The sequence below is a fragment of the Camelus ferus genome, chromosome 9 (genome assembly GCF_009834535.1).
Source record: "Camelus ferus isolate YT-003-E chromosome 9, BCGSAC_Cfer_1.0, whole genome shotgun sequence".
NCBI classification, from domain to species: domain Eukaryota; kingdom Metazoa; phylum Chordata; class Mammalia; order Artiodactyla; family Camelidae; genus Camelus; species Camelus ferus.
The window spans coordinates 8,459,005-8,479,895 of record NC_045704.1 but is presented as its reverse complement, the minus strand read 5'-3'; the positions used below and the strand labels follow the sequence as shown (position 1 = coordinate 8,479,895).

The 20,891-nt window shown below is 44.6% G+C and overlaps 2 protein-coding genes and 1 pseudogene across 2 annotated transcripts; 1 reads left to right on the top strand and 2 right to left on the bottom strand.

Moving 5' to 3' along the window:
* The first annotated feature begins 255 nt into the window (after positions 1–255).
* On the top strand, positions 256–1,225 carry LOC102520161 (olfactory receptor 5). Its single transcript, XM_006177133.2, has one exon. It carries the CDS (start codon positions 281–283, stop codon positions 1,223–1,225), a length of 945 nt encoding a protein of 314 aa, XP_006177195.2. The 5' UTR covers positions 256–280.
* A 6,509-nt stretch (positions 1,226–7,734) lies between these two features.
* On the bottom strand, positions 7,735–14,586 carry LOC102519921 (olfactory receptor 5). Its single transcript, XM_032487602.1, has 3 exons — positions 14,082–14,586; positions 12,095–12,194; positions 7,735–8,746 (listed from the first exon to the last, which is right to left on the bottom strand). Exon 3 carries the CDS (start codon positions 8,744–8,746, stop codon positions 7,772–7,774), a length of 975 nt encoding a protein of 324 aa, XP_032343493.1. The 5' UTR covers positions 12,095–12,194; positions 14,082–14,586; the 3' UTR covers positions 7,735–7,771.
* A 5,365-nt stretch (positions 14,587–19,951) lies between these two features.
* LOC116665986 lies at positions 19,952–20,891 on the bottom strand (annotated as a pseudogene).

The following is a 20,891-nucleotide window of genomic DNA, read 5'->3' as shown; positions in this document are numbered from 1 at the left end:
TTGGGCGGCTTGAAGTCCATGATAAGGAACATGATGTTTATTCTAAGAATGATGGGGCAACTGTCAAGAACTGTAAGCAGGAGAGTGACCCTATGTGACCTCTGATTTTCAAAGACTCCACTAGCTGCTACGTGGAGAAGGACTGTAGAGGCAAAGGAAGCAGGGAGACCAGATGAAAGATTGTTTCATTTACTCAAGTGAGATGATGTCTTGAATCTGGGGTGAGGCAAGATGTAGAGAGAGATTTGTGAACTACTTTGTAGATGTATCTTGTTCTTAGATGGAGAGGTCCCTGGCCGTGGGCAACATGACCAGAATCCAGGAATTTGTCTTGCTGGGCTTGTCCACGAGGCTGGGCATAAGGGACGTCCTGTTTGCCGTCTTCCTGACCCTCTACCTGCTGACCCTCCTGGAGAACTCGCTCATCGTCCTCCTCGTCTGCAGGCACAGCGAGCTCCACAAGCCCATGTACTTCTTCCTGGGCAACCTGAGCTGCCTGGAGATGTGCTACGTGTCGGTGACCACGCCCAGCCTGCTCGCGGGGCTGCGGACTGGACCCTGCCATGTGCCCTTCACAGCCTGCATGACCCAACTCTTCTTCTTCATCTCCCTCATCTGCACGGAGTGCACCCTCCTGGCGTCCATGGCTTATGACCGCTACGTGGCCATCTGCTGCCCACTCCACTACCCGCTGCTCATGAGGCCCCAGGTCTGCCTGGGCTTGGCCGTGACTTCATGGCTTGGTGGGCTGCTGGTCTCAGTGATCAAAACAGCATGCATCGCCAGCCTGTCCTACTGTGGCCCCAACGTCCTCAACCACTTCTTCTGTGACGTCTCCCCTCTGCTCAACCTGTCCTGTACCCATGTGGCCCTGACAGAACTGGTGGACTTCATCTCTGCCATCGTCATCCTCTGCGGTTCCCTCCTGGTGGCCATAGCCTCCTACATGGCCATTGGTAGGGCTGTGCTCCGTATGCCATCAGCCGCTGCCCGGCGCAAAGCCTTCTCCACCTGCACCTCCCACCTGGTTGTGGTGGGCATCTTCTACTCAGCCACTCTCTTCATCTATGCCCGTCCCAGCCGCATAGAAGCCATGGACCTCAACAAGTTGCTGTCCGTCATCTACACGGTGGCCACGCCCATGTGCAATCCTGTCATCTACTGCCTGCGGAACAGGGAGGTCCAGGCAGCTTTCCGAAGAAGCCTCCACTGGTCCTGTGGCTGACCAGCTAAGCGCATGGGGCAGATCTCAAGTTACCAATACTTTGTATTTTTGTTAAGATATAATTCACATACCATACATTTCATCTTTTTAAAATATACAGTTCAGTGGATATTTAGTATGTTCACAGAGTTGTGCAACCATCACCGTTATCTAATCCCAGAATATTTTCATCACCACTAAAAGAAACCTGTACATGTTGGAAGCCATTCCCAATCTCCTGCCCCCTCTCTGCCCTAAAAACCACCAGTCGTCTTTCTGTCTCTGTGAATCTGCTGTTTGGACATTTTGCATAAGTGAAATCATACAATATGTGGACTTTTGTGTGGCTTCTTTCACTTAGCATAGTGTTTTCAGGGTTCATGCAGGTTGTAGCATGTGCAGTACTTCCTTCCTTTTTATGGTTGGATAATATTCCGTTATATGGATACACTGTGTTTAGTTTGTCCTTTCACCAGTGAATAGATACCTGAGTTGTTTCCACTTTTTAGCCATTAGGGGTAATGCTGCTGTGACTGTTTGTGCACAGCTTTTTGTGTGGGTACATATTTTCTTTTCTCTTGGGCATATGCCTAGGGGTGGACTTGCTGGGTCGTATGGTAACTGTATGTGTAACTTTTAAAAAAAATTGGAGTATGGTCAGTTACAATGTGTCAGTTTCTGGTGTGCAGCACAATGTCCCAGTCATACATATACATCCATATATTCATTTTCATATTCTTTTTCATTAAAGGTTATTACAAGATATTGAATATAGTTCCCTGTGCTGTACAGAAGAAATCTGGTTTTTTTTAATCTAGTGCTATATATAGTGGCTAACATTTGCAAATCTGAAACTCCCAAATTTATCCCTTCGCACCCTCTTTCCCCCAGGAACCATAAGATTGTTTACTATGTCTGCGAGTCTGTTTCTGTTTTGTAGATGAGTTCATGAGTATTCTCTTTGTTTCCTTTTATTTTTAGATTCTACATATGAGTGATATCATATGGTATTTTTCTTTCTCTTTCTGGCTTACTTCACTTAGAATGATGATCTCTAGGTCCATCCATGTTGCTGCAAATGGTATTATTTCATTCTTTTTTATGGCTGAGTAGTATTCCATTGTATAAATACACCACAACTTCTTTACCCAGTCATCTGTTGATGGACATTTAGGTTGTTTCCATGTCTTGGCTACTGTAAATAGTGCTGCTATGAATATTGGGGTTCATGTGTCTTTTCAGATTAGAGCTCCCTCCAGATATATATCCAGGAGTGGGATTTATATGTAACTTTTTAAAGAACTGCCAAACTGTTTTCAAAGCATTCAATATCCTACTTTAAAAATATACATATATCGGGCAGCTGTAAATGGCAATTTGCAGATGAGATGTTGCAAACGACTGATGAATCTAATAAGTCTCCTTCATACTCAGGAAAAATGCAAGTTACAATGTTATATCATCACCATATCAAGTCAGGAAAAATTCAAATGATTGTTAACACCTAGAACTGAGGTAGCTTTAAAAAAGTGGGCATTCTCTCTCTCATTTATTGCTGGTGGTGGCGTAAATTGTTAAAACCTTCTTGGAGAACAACCCTAGCATCACATATTAAAATTTGAACTGTGCCTACACTTTGAGCCAGAATTTCCACTTTTGCAGATATCTCACAGGGAAATTTAAGCACTGATCTGTAAAAATACATGTATAATAAAAATTCATTATTGTAGCATTGTTTTAAGTGGCCCAAACTGGAGAGAATGTGAATATTCATCAACAAAATAATGACTGCATAAGTTATGGTGCCCCCATATTATGAAACTTTATGAAGCTATTTTTAAAAATTAGTTGTATCTCCATATATTGACATGGAGGCCTGATATATTTTTATATAAAACTTTTAAAACTTAGAGTAAAATTTTAAATAAATATAAAGATAGAAATTCTAGATATATCTACAGGTGTTTGTATAGATTTTTTTGAGGATACACACCTCAAAATTCTAGGAGAGTGAAATTTTTTTTTGTGAATTTTAGTAATCTTGAAGTTTATTAACTGAAATCGGTACAATATTTCTGGAGGGCAATTTGTCAATATACATTAAAACCTGAATGTTCATGGCATACCGCTTTAAGGCATATTGCTTTAAGGATGTCTTTTTGCCAAGAAAATAATTTAGGATGCTTGTGACAATGTAACTGTGAGAATATTTATAGCATTTTGTGCTTTTAATGGAGAGCTGTTGGCTTCTCAACAATAGAGGAGTGGTTAAAACAAACTGCGGCTGAGCCACACAATGGCGTTCCACAGCGCCTTGACAAATGAACTTTATATGCGTATTTACTTCCATGAAAGATGTCAATTACATACTGTGGTGTGGAAAGTTCAGGTTATAAAACGGCATGGACAGTGTAGTCCCACTTTAATTTTTTTAATGCAATGTGTGTATGTATAGAGGAAAGAATTTGAAAACACTGTAAAACGCTAATGGCAACTGCCACCATGGAAGACCTGGGGAGGACTTTGCTTTCATTTTCACTCTGTTGTGTTTTGTCAAAAAAAATTTTTTTGTGTGGCAAGCATGGATTCCTTTCATAATAAAAAAAAATTCTCAATGTTAGAAAAAAATCACTTTAAAAATCACTCTGTATTTTGTCCATGAGATAGGGCTGAACCCCCTTCACCAGGAATTCAAGGCCCCAAACCCTCGTTTTGGATTCAGCCACACTAGACTCAGCGTTACCCAGACGCATCATGCTCTGTGACCTCTGGGGTCTTTGCCAGGCTGCTCTGTCTTCCAGTTACCAAGACCTTCCTAGTCCTCCCTTTGAATGCAAATGCCCTCCAGCCTCAGCTGCCAGTTTCTTTCTTTACGGAGCCTCCTCTAATTGCCTGATATTTGCACACAGTGCGGTGCTCCTTCTGTTCCACAGCTCTCTCGTTCACACAAGCTGAGGATACAGACCAGAATGGGAGCTTTGCAGAGGCACAGACCTCATCGGCCTTGCCTAGAGCAATGTCTGCTACATATTAGGCACTACGGTTAAATTTGGTTGAATAAATAAATGAGTCATTTGTTGCAGAAAGGTAATGTCTTACTAATCTATGGTTGTAATAGTGCATATTGCTTCTAGACACTTGCTGACTTCCAGACTCCACGCAGAGCTCTTTATATAGATGATCACATTTTAAGCCTTAAAACCACCCTCTAAGGGAGGTATGCGGGACAAAGATTGTTAGTTAGCTCCAGACGTCAGTTCTTCCTTTAGTAATAGATCTACCAAATCTCAGCTGGAAACATAGCCACCCAGAAAAAATACTGCTTCTCTGCTCCCTTCTTGTCACTACAAGAGCTCCTATGAGTATGTGCTAGACAAAGACCAACGGCAAGTTTCTGTTTATGCTTTTAAGGGCAAGGAGAACTTCCTCTGCTTTGTTGGTTCCTCTTATCTTCTGGTTGGAATACAGACATACTGGCTATATATATGTATACATACATATGTATGTATTTTTTATTAAAGTATAGTCAGTTTACAACATTGTATCAACTTCCAGTGTACAGCATAATGCTTTGGTCATACATGAATATACACATATTCATTTTTATATTCTTTTTCACCATAAGTTACTGCAAGATATCGAATATAGTTCCTTGTGCTCTACGGTACGAATTTGTTGTTTATCTATTTTATGTATATTAGTCAGTATCTGCAAATCTCGAACTCCCAATTTATCCCTTCCCACCACCTTCCCCCCGGTAACCATAAGTTTGTTTTCTATGTCTGTGAGTTTGTTTCTGTTTTGTAAATAGGTTCATTTGTCTTTTTTTTTTTAGATTCCACATATAAGTGATACATGGTATTTTTCTTTCTCTTTTTGGTTTGCTTCACTTAGAATGACAACCTCCAGGTCCATCCATGTTGTTGAAAATGGCATTATTTTATTCTTTTTTATGGCTGAGTAGTATTCCATTGTATAAGTATACCACAGCTTCTTTATCCAGTCATCTGTTGATGGACACTTAGGTTGCTTCCTTGTCTTGGCTATTGCATATAGTGCTGCTATGAACATTGGGGTGCATGTGTCTTTTCAAATTAGAGTTCCTTCTGGATATATGCTCAGGAGTGGGATTGCTGGATCATATGGTAACTCTAATTTTAGTTTTTTGAGGAAGTTGTGACCTAAGAGCTGCTTCCTGTGTGACCCTGAGCAACTTACTGTACCTCTCTGTGCTTCAGCATCCTCATCTCTCACTGCAGATAATGACAGCACCTACCCCAAGCTGATTGCTGATTTTATGAGATAAAATTTACAAAGTGGTCTCCATACAGCTAAAAGGGAGGGAGAAAGTTCTATCAACTGACACTATATATTTTTTCAAACAATTGGAATCAAGCTGTCCCATTTCCAGATCATACTTAACATTCTGCTTCTGTCCCTCAGCAGCATCTGTGAGACATGCATGTAGAGAATTGTCAAGACTGTGTTAAAGGTGCTCTGCTAACCATGGTCAGGAACCTGGGCAGCAGAGGCCAGTCACCCTGCTGGGCAGAGAGGACAGACCTGGAGGGCCTCACAGCAGGAACTAAATGCTTTGGTCTGGAAGTGACACAGCTCCTTGTTGCCCGGTTCCACTCCCATGACCCCAGCCGTGCACAAGGAGCTCAGAACGTGCAGTCATACATGTGCCTGGAAGGTGCAGGGCTGGAAACAAGAGTGAAAAAGAGTTAAAGGCTGTCTCAGAATCTATAGCATGAAGATACAGTGGTCATTGCTGGGTCAAAGTGTATGTGAATTTAAAATCTGATAAGTAATAGCAAACTGTTTTCCAAAAACACTGCCTCCACCTGCATCCCCACAGCAGTCTTAGAGCTTGCACTTCCCCCACGTCCAGCCAACACGGGGTTTTCTCAAAGGATTTTTTCTTAAATATGCTGTGAGGAAGTGCATCTAATTGCTCTGAGTTTCATGTCTTTAATAGCGGTGGAAGCTGTGGGGAAGGCACAGCTCAGTGGTAGAGTGCATGAGGCCCTGGGTTCAATCTCCAGTTCCTTCATTAAAATAAATAAGTAGATAAATAAACCTAATTACCTCCCCAAATAAATTAATTAAATACTAAAAACAAACAAATAAAACATAATTACCTCTCCCCTCAAAAAACAGTGTGACAGTTGAACACCATTCCATACATTTATTGTGTATTTCTATTACCTTTTTTTTGGATTAACTATCAGGTTATTTGTCTTTGTGCAAACAGTTGGAATGAGTACCTATGTGGGTCAGCTTTTGCCCATATCTTTCGCTTTCTTCTCCAGGATAAATTCCCAAAGTAGACTAGCTGAACGCAGGGCCATTCAGCTTCCCAGGGCTGTTGTATATATTAACAAGTTGCCCTTCTTAAAACATTTCCTCTCACAAACCACACACAAACTCGCTTGCGTCCCTTGAGGCGCTGTCAACACAAATGTTTATTACTTAAGATAAAGATGAAAAATACTCTGGTATGATGAGGAAGTCATTCCACAGAAGGCCACTTTTTGAATTTCTTGCTTTCTTTTATAATACGCTTATTTATTCGATTATAAAGGTAATTCAAGCTGATTGCAAGATATTCAAATACATAAAATAAAAAATATGGGTCCCCTGGGGTTTCATGCCTGAAAACACCGCCAGTAACTCTCTGACATGTGTCTGTTCAGAGTCCTTTCTAGCTATATATTTACATAAATAACTACTGCAACTAATATATTACCATCGTTTTACAAATCTCTGACATACTTGTATACTGCTTGTTTCATTTTTTTAAACATTTTTTATTGAGTTATAGTCATTTTACAATGTGGTGTCAAATTCCGGTGTAGAGCACAATTTTTCAATTATACATGAACATACATATACATTCATTGTCACATTTTTTTTCGCTGTGAGCTACCACAAGATCTTGTATATATTTCCCTGTGCCGTACAGTATAATCTTCTTTATCTAGTCTGCATTTTGAAATCCCAGTCTCTCCTTTCCCACCCCCGCCCCCTTGGCAACCACAAGTTTGTATTTTATGTTTGTTTTGTTTTTAACTCAACAACATACCATCTCCCCATGACAGTATCTGCAGGGCTGCAGTTAATCTCTTTAATGAATGCATGTTATTTCACTCTATGTATATAATGTAATGTATTTAAATGATTTCATGTTGGTCGACATTTGAGTTATTTGCAAAAATTTCTGATAAAATAACGTTTATTCCAAATGTCACAATGTTGCTGTAAAAATTCTTGTGCTTTTATTTTGTATGACATATTTTTTCTCAGTAGGCAAGGAGTAAATTTCCATTCCTTGGATGACTAGCGAGGACGCATGTCTTTTTGTAGCTTATCAGCCACTTGTATTTTTCTGTCAATAAGCTTCCTGCTCATGGCCACTTTCCTTTTGTTTTTCTCTTGGGGTATTCATATTTTTTTCTCCTTTATTTAAAAACTTCTTTATACATTATGCTGCAAATATTTTCCTCCAGGTTTCTATCTACTTGTGAAAGTTGTGTGTGTGTCTTGGCCGTAAAAGTTTTAAAATCAGGAGCAGAAAAGGGCAGTCCTCGCTGGAGAGACTCTGCGCAGGTGGAGGGTTCTCCGCAGCGCCGCGTGGACCTGCCTGTTCCGCAGGCCGTAGACGATGAGGCTGCACACGGGTGTGGCCACCGTGTAGATGATGGACAGCAGCTTGTTGAGGTCAGTGGATTCAGCAAGGCTGGGGCGGGAATACATGGAGAGGACCGCTGAGTAGAAGATGCCGACCACAACCAGGTGGGAGGCGCAGGTGGACAGAGCTTTGCAGCGGGCAGCCAGGGAAGGCATGCGGAGCACAGCCCTCCCGATGGCCGCATACGAGGCCAGAGCCACCAGCAGGGTCCCGCAGAAGGTGATGATGGCAGAGATGAAGTCCACCAGCTCCGTCAGGGCCACGTGGGTGCAGGACAGGCTGAGCAGAGGGGAGACGTCACAGAAGAAGTGGTTGAGGACGTTGGGGCCACAGTAGGACAGGCTGGCGATGCATGTTGTCTTGACCACCGAGACCAGCAGCCCACCAAGCCATGAAGTCACGGCCAAGCCCAGGCAGACCTGGGGCCTCATGAGCAGCGGGTAGTGGAGTGGGCGGCAGATGGCCACGTAGCGGTCATAGGCCATGGACGCCAGGAGGGTGCACTCCGTGCAGATGAGGAAGATGAAGAAGAAGAGCTGGGTCATGCAGGCTGTGAAGGGCACACGGCAGGGTCCAGTCCGCAGCCCCGCGAGCAGGCTGGGCGTGGTCACCGACACGTAGCACATCTCCAGGCAGCTCAGGTTGCCCAGGAAGAAGAGCATGGGCTTGTGGAGCTCGCTGTGCCTGCAGACGAGGAGGACGATGAGCGAGTTCTCCAGGAGGGTCAGCAGGTAGAGGGTCAGGAAGACGGCAAACAGGACGTCCCTTACTTCTGGCCTCGTGGACAAGCCCAGCAAGACAAACTGCTGGACCCCGGTCATGTTGCCCCGCTCCAGGGGCCTCTCCATCTAAGTACGAAAGAAATAGGTTTGTAGAGACTGTGGTCCATGCAGAGGTCAAATGGGAAAAGGGGAAGAGTGTATATGGTTAGGGCCCGCAGAGCCGATGTCACTTTGCTATAGGTTGACTATTGTCAGAAGCACCAGGGAGGAACAACTGGGAAATTGCAAAACAGGGAGCAGAAACCTTAACCCTGTACTTATTACATCTGTGGTCATTGGTCAGACACCCAAGCTTCATGAGCCTCCATTGTCTTTCCTGTAAAATGGAGATGAAATCTGTCCCCAGGATGACATGTCCTTAGTCCTTATCAATATTGCATACGGCAGTGGATGAGAAAGTGCTTTGTAAAGCAGAGCATGGTTATTCCTTTCCTTTTGATGGCTTTAAGCAGCATTTTCTGTACTGGATTTCTCTTTTCTTTTCTTTTCTTTTCCTTTTCATTCTCTCTCTCCCTCTCCCTCTCTCTAGTTCGCAGGATCCCAGAACTTATCTGTGCTATTTTAAATAAAGGAAGACTCACAAGTCCCTTATTCTGAGACCAATCGCTCTCTTAATTGGGTTGAATGTCTGGAGGGAATTTGCCACTCTTTGTGAGAGAGAAGGACCAGCAGTAATGGTTTCTCTAAAAAAAAAAAAAAGTGAGGAATTTCTTCCCTGTATATTTTGAAGGACAACTTCTTCCAGAAAGAGAACATGTCTTTTTTTTAAGGAAACAAACTACGTACGTTGACCATCACTTATGTGCCCCCGCCCTGTGCTGTGTTGTGTGTGTTGCACTTTTGATCAGTTAATTTTCATGACCCTACAAAGGAGGCATTATGTTACCCGCTTGTACACATGACTGTACCGAAGCTCGCAGGCAGTAAATGACTTGTCCGAAAGGCTGGAGGTACAGAAGTAGGGGTCCTCTGCCTCTGCCATTAGTATTGGGGATTCAGCTTGAGTGTTAGGTGACTGAGATGATATTTGGGCTTATTTCTGACTTATCTCTTATCATATGTGTTAAACATTAAATATTTATTGAGCATTTACTATAAACAAGGTGTCTGAAATCAACTAATGAGCAAAACGAATGCCCATGAGCTTTTGAATTTATATTCTAAGTAGTGAGGGTCAGAGAAGGCAAACAAAAGACAAACACAGAACTTCAGCGGGTAAGCGCTAAGGAGAAAGCAAACGGTGGGCAGTGTCTGAAGGAGGCTGTTTTAGGATGGGCGGTCAGAGAAAGCTTCTTTGGGGATCGCAACGTCTGAGTCTATTTTTGACTCACGAGAAAGAATAGGTGAACGTTGAGCTGATGGAAGAGCATTCTAAGAGGAACAAGAAAAAGGAAGTGCAGAAACCTTGGGTCAGGGAGGAGGTCAGCCTCTTCAAGGGAAATAAGAGCCAGTGTGGCTGAAGGATGGGGAAGCAAGAGGAAGGGGAGGCAGTCAGTTTCCTTCCATCCGTATGAGCAAAAGCTGCTGCCTTGTCGATGTGTCTCCCCACCACCCCCGGTACTTCTGAGTCTCTCCTGGTGTTCCCGTCTCTCTGTCAGCATTCCCAGTGGAAACTGAGTTTGAAGGATAAACGATCAGAATGATGGAATGGAATAAAGCCCAGAAACGCACCAAATGTACATGCAAACTTGATTTATGACATGACTTGTATCGAAGATAAGTGAGGGGAAAAGGGGATGGACTTTGCAAAAAATGGTTCTTGAATAATTAGATACCTGTATAGAAAAATACGAAGAGATTGACACCCTGCATCACAGCACATGCGCACACGCACACACAAAATCAATGTCGTGTGAGCTAGAAACATGTATGTGCAAATCTCTGAGAATTTTCCGCTTTTGATACTGGGGGTATGGGATACAATAGGAATAAAGGAAAAGCATTTAAAAAAACAAGTTTTTTCTGTACAGCACAGGGAACTGTATTCAATATCTTGTAATAGCCTTTAATGAAAAAGAATATGAAAATGAATATATGGATGTATCTGTATGACTGGGACATTGTGCTGCACACCAGAAATGGACACATTGTAACTGATTATACTTCAATAAAAAAGAAAGCATTTAAAACTTTCCACTTTAAAATTTAAAAATTCTAATTGTCAAAAAGTTCCGATCACCACAAACTAGAAAAATTTATCCTTGCAATATGTATAAGTGAGGAGGGGTCCCTATGTGGGCTATACGAAGAAGTTGGTCAATTAATATACAAAGTTGGGGTTTTTAGTAGAAAAATGGGCAAAAGGTCTGGATGTATACCTCACCAAAGAATAGTAACCTCTCAAAACACAAAAAACATGCTCATCTCATCGGGAACCAAGGAAGTGGAAATTAAAACCAGAATTAGATACCACTTCTCACCTGTGCCATTGGCACAAATACAAACCTTTGAAAATATTAAATTTAACAGTGAGAACTTTCATGCACTGCTGCTGGGAGTCTGGACTGGTACGTTCTCTCCCATGCTTTAATGCCGTCTTCCTCGTAAGTTTTAGTAAAAAGTGCCCCTTGACAATGCTCAACATGTCCAAAGGAAGGAAGAATCAACATCTTTTCACGTCTGCTCATCTAGGCGGAGAGGGACGAGCTCGTTAAGACAGCCCCCCCTCAAGTATCAGGTGGGAAAATACTACACAATAGGAATGTAGTCAATTACTTGTTACTGTTAATGTTACTTTATAATTACAGGGTCGCAGTTTAGCCCAAGAAGGTCGATATGTTCTTGGTGGAGACGTTCATCTTGGTTTGTTGGCACAGCACCTCATTTTGCAGATGGCTCTGTCCTTGGTTTGGGGACACAGAATGTTCAAGGGGCGTGTGAAGGCTCCTTCGGGTTGTCTTGCTCTCTGATAAGTTCAGATGCCCTAGAATGTCCCTGATCAACCTGCTGGAAAACTAGTGAGTGTGTCTAAAAAGGTGCTGGACTCTTTGGGGATGGTTCAAACATTTGGAGCCCATCCCACAGACACTCACACGCCCAAACTGCACCGTGATCCTGACACGTGGTTAGTTGGGGGGGGGGGGGGACTTGGGTTTTGCCCGCACAGGGACGTTTGTGGCCTGCAGCTTGCTCCCTGTGTAACTGTGAGATCCTTAATCGCTTTAAGCCTGAGTTACCTATGACTTAAGGTGTGATGTTTCCATCAGGAATAAAAAAGATACTGTGTGATGATAGCTTTCACTTATCACCTGTGCTCTACGTCTGTGGGAATTTAGATGCAGAGCAATCTAGTGTTGTGGCCCTCAGGCATTGTGACGAGGGCCCACAGTGAAATGCATTTCGCGCTGTGACCCAGTCACAATCACACACACACACACGCCGCACAAACCCAGAAATTTAACAGAAAGCACTTACCCTTGCTTTATGCGAGCCCCTTAAATGTTTTCTCCCGTGTTCTCTGCCGCGTGCGTGGTCTTCAGTGCTAACACGGAACTACTGCATCCACTGTGTGAACCTCGGTAAGAACACCACCATCCAGGCTAAGAGAAGGGCTTTGGAGTCAGGCGGAACCTGGTCTAGCCCGGGCTCTCTCCGGCTTAGAGGCTCTGACCTCCGGGCCTCCTGGCTTTGTCCCCAGGTGTTGACATCCCAGCCCTGACTTCTTCACATCGTCACGGGGGTTACGTCAGAGAATCGTCTCTGTGACGCCCACGCAGTGTCTTGCACCCAAAGGCGTCTTACAGGAGGGAGGGCTTCTCTCGGCTGTTCCCTTTTTTCTTTCCCAAATCAAGTGACCTTGCTTCCTTACCTCCCAGCTAAAGTGAGACAGATCCTGCTTCTCCTTTCTAAGGGAGATTCTGGGGCCAGAGATAGTCAGCTTCTGCCCTGGGACATAAAGGAGGATGGCAGTGACTCGAAGAGTTGGCTAGTGAACTTGAGGGACTCAGAAAGATTTGGAAGACGTTGCCTTTGGTCCTGAGCAATGAGTTCTTACTTGCCTCTCCTCATGTCTCCATTGCTGTGTTCTCTGAGCTGCCAGGAGAACTCTGTTTTTATAGGCAACTGTATGCAGAAGGGCCAGTTTAAATCCAAGAGATGCACCTTGGGGGACTGACCTAACCTCTGTGGATTTAGAGGAAATTTTAAAGTGAAAACTTTTCATGAAAGTGTACTGGGACTTGGGCAGGTGACTCACAGGTGACTCACAGGTGCCCAGACAGCTCCCGGGCAGTTTGGAACCCCTCCTAGGTGCAGGATTTGTGACTGACACTGCGATTGCAAAGGCTGAGATGCCATTCCTGTTCTCAACGTGCTCCCAGAATTCTGAGGGATACTGACCCCAAAACAGACACTTGTAAGAGATGAAGAACCTGTGGGTACTGAGAGGAGGGGACCCTGGAGATTTGGGAAAACCCACTGTTAGGAGGGATATCTGAGCTCCCTCCCTCAGAAGTGTTACAGGGTCACATCTGCTTGGGAAGGGGAGGGTGTCGCTCAGTGCTAGAGCACATGTTTAGCAGCACGAGGTCCTGGGTTCAATCCCCAACGCCTCCTCCAAAAATAAATAAGTAAACCTAATTACCTCCCCCCGCCAAAAAAAATAAATCTCCTCTGCTTGATATAAGACAAGAAACAAGTAGACAGAACATTCTTCCAGTTTACAGAAAATTAAAAAATCCTTTCCCCACTGCTGGGTGCTTTAGCTAAGTCAGCATCCAACATTAAGCATTCTGTGCAGGCAACATATCTTTTCTTCTCAATGCCGTGGATTTCCCACTAAACAGGTCTTCCGTCTATTCCCGGAGTGCCCAATGCATATTTGGAGGAACACTATCAATTTATTAATCTGTCTTATCTTTCCTTTTCCCTTTTGTGCAAATGAAATAGATATACTTAGAAGTAACGCGCCCATAACTCTTGCCTAGCGTTTTTTTCACGAACAGTAAAACCGCCAGTCCACGTGATGCTGCGGTCAGTAAGTGATAAGCAGTATGTCTGCGCAAATGGTCTGACCCACACCCTTGCCAGTATATCCTCTCCCCTCCCACCTTTTGAGGCAACCAGGTTACAATACTTTAACACGCCGCTATGTGCCTTAGTGCGCGCGCACACGCACACGCACACGCACACGCAGAGCAGTGCGTTTTGCACATCTATGCCCACGAAGGCTCTTCTGCCTAACCTTTCCCTTCTCCTCCAAATGCAGTCGAGTTCGTCCCTCGGGCGCAATTCCATCTATGCAGAGAAGTTTCCACGCACTTCTTTTGCAGACACCGCTAACTAACCCTTTGCCCCCCCCCCCCAACCCCGCCGTGAGAACGCAGTGTGACGGGACACAGCCCTCCCCCACGCCCTCTGCTGTGGCTCCTCTGCGTTACCCAGACAACTGCCTCTGACGCACCTTTCCCGAGTTTCAGGTGCTCAGGCCAGCGCCACGTGGAAGGAATTAGCCGCCTGACGGCGGAGAGCGCGCAGCCCGCGGACCTCCCGGCGTCGCGCCGCTCCGTGAAGGGCGCACGGGGCTCGCGCACGCCGGGCGCCCCGCCCTCAGCCCGCCTGTGAGGCCGCGCAGCTGGGGCTCGTCGGGGAAGTCGGCGTCTGCGGCCGGAGTCGCCTGCTCTCCTTGCTTGGCGGCCGCGAGCCTTTCTCTGCCCCGAACGCCGATGTTCCGGTGTTCTTTTGGCCTCGCTGTGCGTCGGGCACGCGACTTGTGTTCTGTAAGTTTCGGTGAGCCTCCCAGGAGTCTGCCCGAGGAGCGTCCGCCCGGGGTCCCCGGCAGCGGCGGGACCCGCTTGGCCCCGGGCGTCCGAGAGGGCCCGTCCCGGACCGGGCCGCCGCCCCGCCGCCGAAGGCCGCTCGGAGCCGAGGACGCCTGGAGCTCCGGCCGCGCTCGGTGCCGCCTGGGGGTGAGTCGCCCCGCTCGCGCGGGCGGGGGTTCTCCCCACGCCACCTGCGCTCCTCCCCCCGTGGGGCCTGAGCCACTCCGGGCCCATTCGCTCCCGGGAGCCTGGCCGCTGCGGAAGCCTCCTTCGGGGGTGGCAGTGGGACTCGGGGCTGCCCTCCGCCTGCTCTTCTGTCTGCGGGTCAGTGCTGCTCGGGCGGCGCGGCTCCCGCGCGGCGGGCCCTTCGCTGTTGACGTGACCTCGCCCGCGGCAGCGCGCCGGCTGGAATGTTGCCTTCCTAGCCGTGCTGTTTTAGTCAACACCGCGGATGGCGCGTGGGCGGGGGTTCTCCGCGTTTGGGCTGCCAGGGCACTGGCTGGGGACGCCCACTGGGGTGGGGAACTGTGACCCTGAGAGACCCGCTTTGCACTGGGTTTGCTTGCTTCGTATTGGGTAGCACCAGCTGTGAATAATTACGGGTATTCAGAGCGCTGCTCCGTCTTACGGTCCCCTAGGATGGTTTTGCAAAACTGACAGCGCTCCGGCTATGCTCCCGTAAGTGAAAGAAAATGACAGTTTTTATCCTAACACTGTGAGCTGAGTACTTCCTGAGATCTGGAGAACAGTGGTCCCTAATGGGGTGTGTGTGTGTGTGTATGTGTGTTGGTACCTGGGTCCAAATCCTGTTGGGTGTGTGTGTGAGTGTCTCAGTACCTGAGTTCTTATCCTGTTCTCTCTTCCTGGTTTTGCTGAAACTGAGGCATGTGAATCTGAGTGAGTATTACATCATTATCTATTACTGTTGTTTCTTGAAACGGAAATGGATATTTGGGAACTGGGGAAAAAAAATCCCTGAAAAAGGTCAAGATGATTGGGTTTTATAGAAGCAGTTAGGGGAGCATTTGTCTTCCTGTGCCTTTGAGCTATAGATGACCTACCTCGGCTCTTAGGGGAAAAAGAGTTTTTGTTGTTGTTGGTTTTGTTTTTTTTTTTAAACTCAAGCGAGAAAACTATGAGATCCTTGGTTCTGTCTGTCCTTATGTAAAAAATTAACTTGTAAATGACCTCTATTTAATTGACTTACAAGTAAGTGCTTACAAATTAAATTCTAAATATAAAAGAAGCTAGACAGAACAGATTTCAGGTTCATGTGATCTAGAAAACATTCAGTATTGACTTGACGTCTGATATTAAAGATATTAAAGCTTAAGCTCGTTGGTATAATCAATACAGACATGGCTTTTATTGCACCTAAGTTTACTGAAGGTCAGTAAGTTCACATTTCTGCTGCAGAGTTTGTCAGCAGCAAGAAAAAACTTAACTTGGTGTGATGAAATTCTTACAAGTGAATTAAATGCAAATGAGCTCAAAGAGCTTTTGGGTGAACTCTTTAGAAATAATCATTTTAGGAATGTCTGCTTAAAAATGATCTCTCTAGATATTTGGTAACTTTAAAGTTTAGAGTTGTGCTGAATTAAGTTAAATGATGGAAGTTTATTGAGTGGTTGAATAGCTAAGTCATTCCAAACAAAATAAGATACTGAAACAAACATTCACTAGAAATTAAAATTTTTAAGAATTGAGGATTCTAATTTAAATATGTAATTGAAGCTACTAAAAAATGGGGGAACCATTTCAGTATACAGTAGGAAAGTAGGATACAGGTTTTGATTAGAAAAGAAAAAAAGAAAAGGAGTTATGAGGAATGGAATTGCATTTTGTTAAAAGGAAAGGGAGTGATCTGGTTCCAGAGCTGGTTATTTCTAGATGGGGAAAAATAGACTACTATGGATATGGAAAGTTGTGGAAAGTTTGCGGAAAGGGAGCCCTAACAAAGGAGCTCTGTGCCTGGTTGTGCTGAGATTAAACTTAATTGGGTAAATGATTTTGTTATTAAAAGTGGGCTGGTACAGGACTAGGTGTGGTGCCTCCCTGTTAAGAGAACAAGTTTACTTAGAATGCGTGTCATAACAATATTACTAATTATCAGAGAAATGCAAATCAAACATACAATGAGATATCACTTCACACCAGTCAGAATGGCCATCACTTAAAAAGAGCATGAAGGATAAATGCTGGAGAGGGTGTGAGAAATAGGGAACCCTCCTACACTGCTGGTGGGAATGCAGTTTGGTGCAGCCATTATGGAAAACAGTATGGAGATTCTTCAAAAGACTAAAAATAGACTTACCCTATGATCTGACAATCCCAGTTCTGGGTATATGTCCAGAGGGAACTCTAATTTGAAAAGTTACATGCACCCCAGTGTTTATAGCAGCACTGTTTACAATAGCCAAGACATGGAAGCAACCTAACTGTCCATCAACAGATAAAGGAGTTGTGGTATATATTTACATGTGGAATACTATTCAGCCATAAAAAAGAATAAAATAATGCCATTTGCAGCAACATAGGTGGACCTGGAGATCATCATACTAAGTGAAGTAAACCAGAGAGAGAAGGAAAAATACCATATGATATCACTAATATGTGGAATTGAACAAAATGACACCATTGAACTTATTTACAAAACAGACACAGACTCACAGACATAGAAAACAAGCTTGTGGTTATCAGGGCGGGGGGAAGAGGTGAGAGCGAAAGAGGTGGGGAGGGATAAATTGGGAGTTTGGGATTAACAGATACAAGCTATGATATATAAAGTAGATGAGTAAGTTTCTACTGTACAGCACAGGGAACTATTTCAATACCTTATAGGAACCTATGATGAAAAAGAATATGAGGGGGGAGGGTGTAGCTCAGTGGGAGAGCCTGGGCTTAGCATGCACGAGGTCCTGGATTCAATATCCAGTGCCTCCCTGTAAAAAAAGAAGTTTCAAAAGAAAAAGAATATGAAAAGGAATGTATGTACGTATATGTATGACTGAAATACGTTGTACACTAGAAATTGACACACATTGTAAACTGACTGTGCTGCAATACAAAACAATGCTTCTGGTAACAGATTGTGTGAAACTTTTTGATACTTCTCACAAACTTCCTATCAAAATCGAATTAAAGTTCTTTTGACTGCAGTTAACTTTGGGGTGCTTCAGAGGGTCCCTGAGGCATCTCAGAGAAAAGTGTTAAAAGTGACTAGGGTTGGTTGGTGCGCTGAGTTGCGTGGGAGACGTTGTCAAGTGAGTGGTAGGCCGCCTCAGATTATGCAGTATGGATAAGTGTTATTAATATAGGTATTCTAGAAATGATAGAGAGTGTCTGGTATTTGGATGTGTCCTGGTATAATGCGGTCAGTCACGATTCTGATTGTTCTCTTGGAATGCTCCAGCCTCAGCAACTTATTGAAGCTTGCCAAATCAGTATAATCAGGGTCTTTCCCTTGCCTTTTAAAATCTCTTGTCGTTCATAGACAGGTAAGCTGGTGCTTTGCAAAACTGCTTCGCCTTCAAAAAGACCCATAAAAGGGACTTTTGGACAAGTACACGTTTCTTATAAACCATGCTGCTGAGCTGGGTAAAGACGTAAGATGTCTAATGAAAACTCTGACTTCATGAAACTGTTAGTAAAAGGGCTGATGACACAGGATCGCATGAACTGATGAGGATATGAGGCTGGGCGAATACTGTCATCCCTCCGTGTTTGCGGGTGATTGGTTCCAGGACTCCCCACAGATACCAAAATCCAAGGACGCTCAAGCCCCTTACAGTCAGGCCTCTGGGTGTGGAACCCACAGATACGGAGGAATGACTGTATTTAAAAGTACGTTTGGTAGTTTCTGATAATGTTAAATGTACACCTACCCATTGACCCAATAATTCTACTTTTAAGATATTTATCTAAGGGAAATGACATGTCCACAAAAGACTTGTAGGCGAATGATCATGGCAGCTTTGTTCACAATTGACAAAATCTACAACCCAAATGTTTATCAACAGGTGAATGAGTTAACAAATGTAATACATTATACATCAGAATACTACTTAGCAATGACAAAGGGACAAACTACTGAGAGACTAAAAAATATGAATGTCTCATGTTGATCCAAATAAGTCATGCACAAATGAGTGCATACTCTGAATTCCACTTATAGAAAGTTTCAGAACAGATAAGAACTAACCTATGGTAAAAAAAAAAAATAGAAAAGTTATTAAGTCAGTTCTGGCCGAACTGACGAGGGGCAAGAGGGAACTTTCTGGGATAAAATAAATGCCCTGTATGTGGATAGGCCTGGGAGCATACGCATTCTTCAGACTGAACATTTAAGGTTTGTGCGTTTCATTGTGCATAAATTTTACATAAAAGAGCTGAGAACAAGTACTGAGCTCTAGTTAATGGAGTTGCTTTTCAGAGAGGGATGGGGTAGAAGTTTGTCAGTTCCATTCCTCTGTTCCAAACTGTAAAATCTTGTTCTTAGGATAAAACTCACTAAAGTATGTGTCAGTAAGGGGCACGGTGTCTCTAATACTCTCAAATAATTTTGAAAAAATAATAAAATTGTGACAGAGAAAAGGAGAAAGGCTAAGCAAATGAAGGAAAACACAATTTGTGACAGTGCACAAGATACATCATAGTTTTAAGTGCGCTCACGGCTTTCCTGTTAGTCTGAAATTATATCAACATTCATCGCTGAATTGAATTGTAAGATAAATGAATTTTATATAAAACTTAAATTTTAAAGCAAAAAACCCAACACATATAAAACTCTACGTAAAACTTCTTTAAAAAGTCAATAAACAAAGAAATCCATAGTTTGTCATGATTTTTATTTAATACGTATGTTGTGACCATATTTCCATGCCAGGCATTAAAAACCTACTTCACTTCGTAGCCCAGTGTTTGTCTCGGATGAACGTTAATAGGATGTATTTTATCCATTCACTTTTGATGGACACGTAGGTTATTTCTGATTTTTTTTATTATAAAGATGCAATGAATATCATTGTACGTATTATCTCTCTGCACTTGTAGGGACACAGAGAAACATTTGAAAAATATTTGTCCATCTTCTAGGAGTAAAATGTTGGGACTGTTTGCATTTCTCAGTTTCCTGGTGAAGTTGATCTCTCCATGTGAGGTGCCAGTGGGCTGTGACTCACCTTTGATCGCTTGCTTTCTCATGCAGATCGCTCACGTTTCTCAAGGGTAATTCGGCTTTTGCTACTGATTGATTTAAACGTGTGTCTAGTAGGTGGGAGGTCTGTTTCTCCAGTGTCTCATTTGCCTTCAGTATGATGGTGTTTGGAACCATAAAATTTTAAGGGGGGGGTACTTTTTTTTTAACTTTTTTATTCTTAATAGGAGTGCTGGGGATTGAACCCAGGACCTTGTGCACACTAGGCAAGCTCTCTACCACTGAGCTATACCTTCCCCTGGGACCATAAAGATTTTTAAATCAGCACATGAGGGGTCTGACTTTCAGAGACCAGCATCAGGACCAGTGGAGGGTTCTCTGCAGCGCCACGTGGACCTCCCTGTTCCTCAGGCAGTAGATGACAGGATTGCACACGGGCGTGGCCACTGTGTAGATGACGGACAGCACCTTGTTGAGGTCCATGGATCTGATGCGGCTGGGGCGGCAGTAGATGAAGAGGGCTGCCGAGTAGAAGACGCCCACCACAACCAGGTGGGAGGCGCAGGTGGAGAAGGCCTTGCGCCGGGCGGCAGCTGAGGGCATGTGGAGCACGCTCACCCCAATGGCTGAGTAGGAGGCCAAGGCCACCAGCAGGGTCCCGCAGAAGATGATGATGGCAGAGATGAAGTCCACCAGCTCCGTCAAGGCCACGTGGGCGCAAGACAGGTTGAAGCAGAGGGGAGACGTCACAGAAAAATTGGTTGAGGACGTTGGGGCCACAGTAGGATAGGCTGGCGATGCATGCTGTTTTGATCACTGAGACCAGCAGCCCACCAAGCCATGAAGTCACGGCCAAGCCCAGGCAGACCTGGGGCCTCATGAGCAGCGGGTAGTGGAGTGGGCGGCAGATGGCCACGTAGCGGTCATAGGCCATGGACGCCAGGAGGGTGCACTCCGTGCAGATGAGGGAGATGAAGAAGAAGAGCTGGGTCATGCAGGCTGTGAAGGGCACACGGCAGGGTCCAGTCCGCAGCCCCGCGAGCAGGCTGGGCGTGGTCACCGACACGTAGCACATCTCCAGGCAGCTCAGGTTGCCCAGGAAGAAGTACATGGGCTTGTGGAGCTCGCTGTGCCTGCAGACGAGGAGGACGATGAGCGTGTTCTCCAGGAGGGTCAGCAGGTAGAGGGTCAGGAAGACGGCAAACAGGATGTCCCTTACTTCTGGCCTCGTGGACAAGCCCAGTAAGACAAACTCCTGGACTCTGGTCATGTTGCCCACGGCCAGGGACCTCTCCAT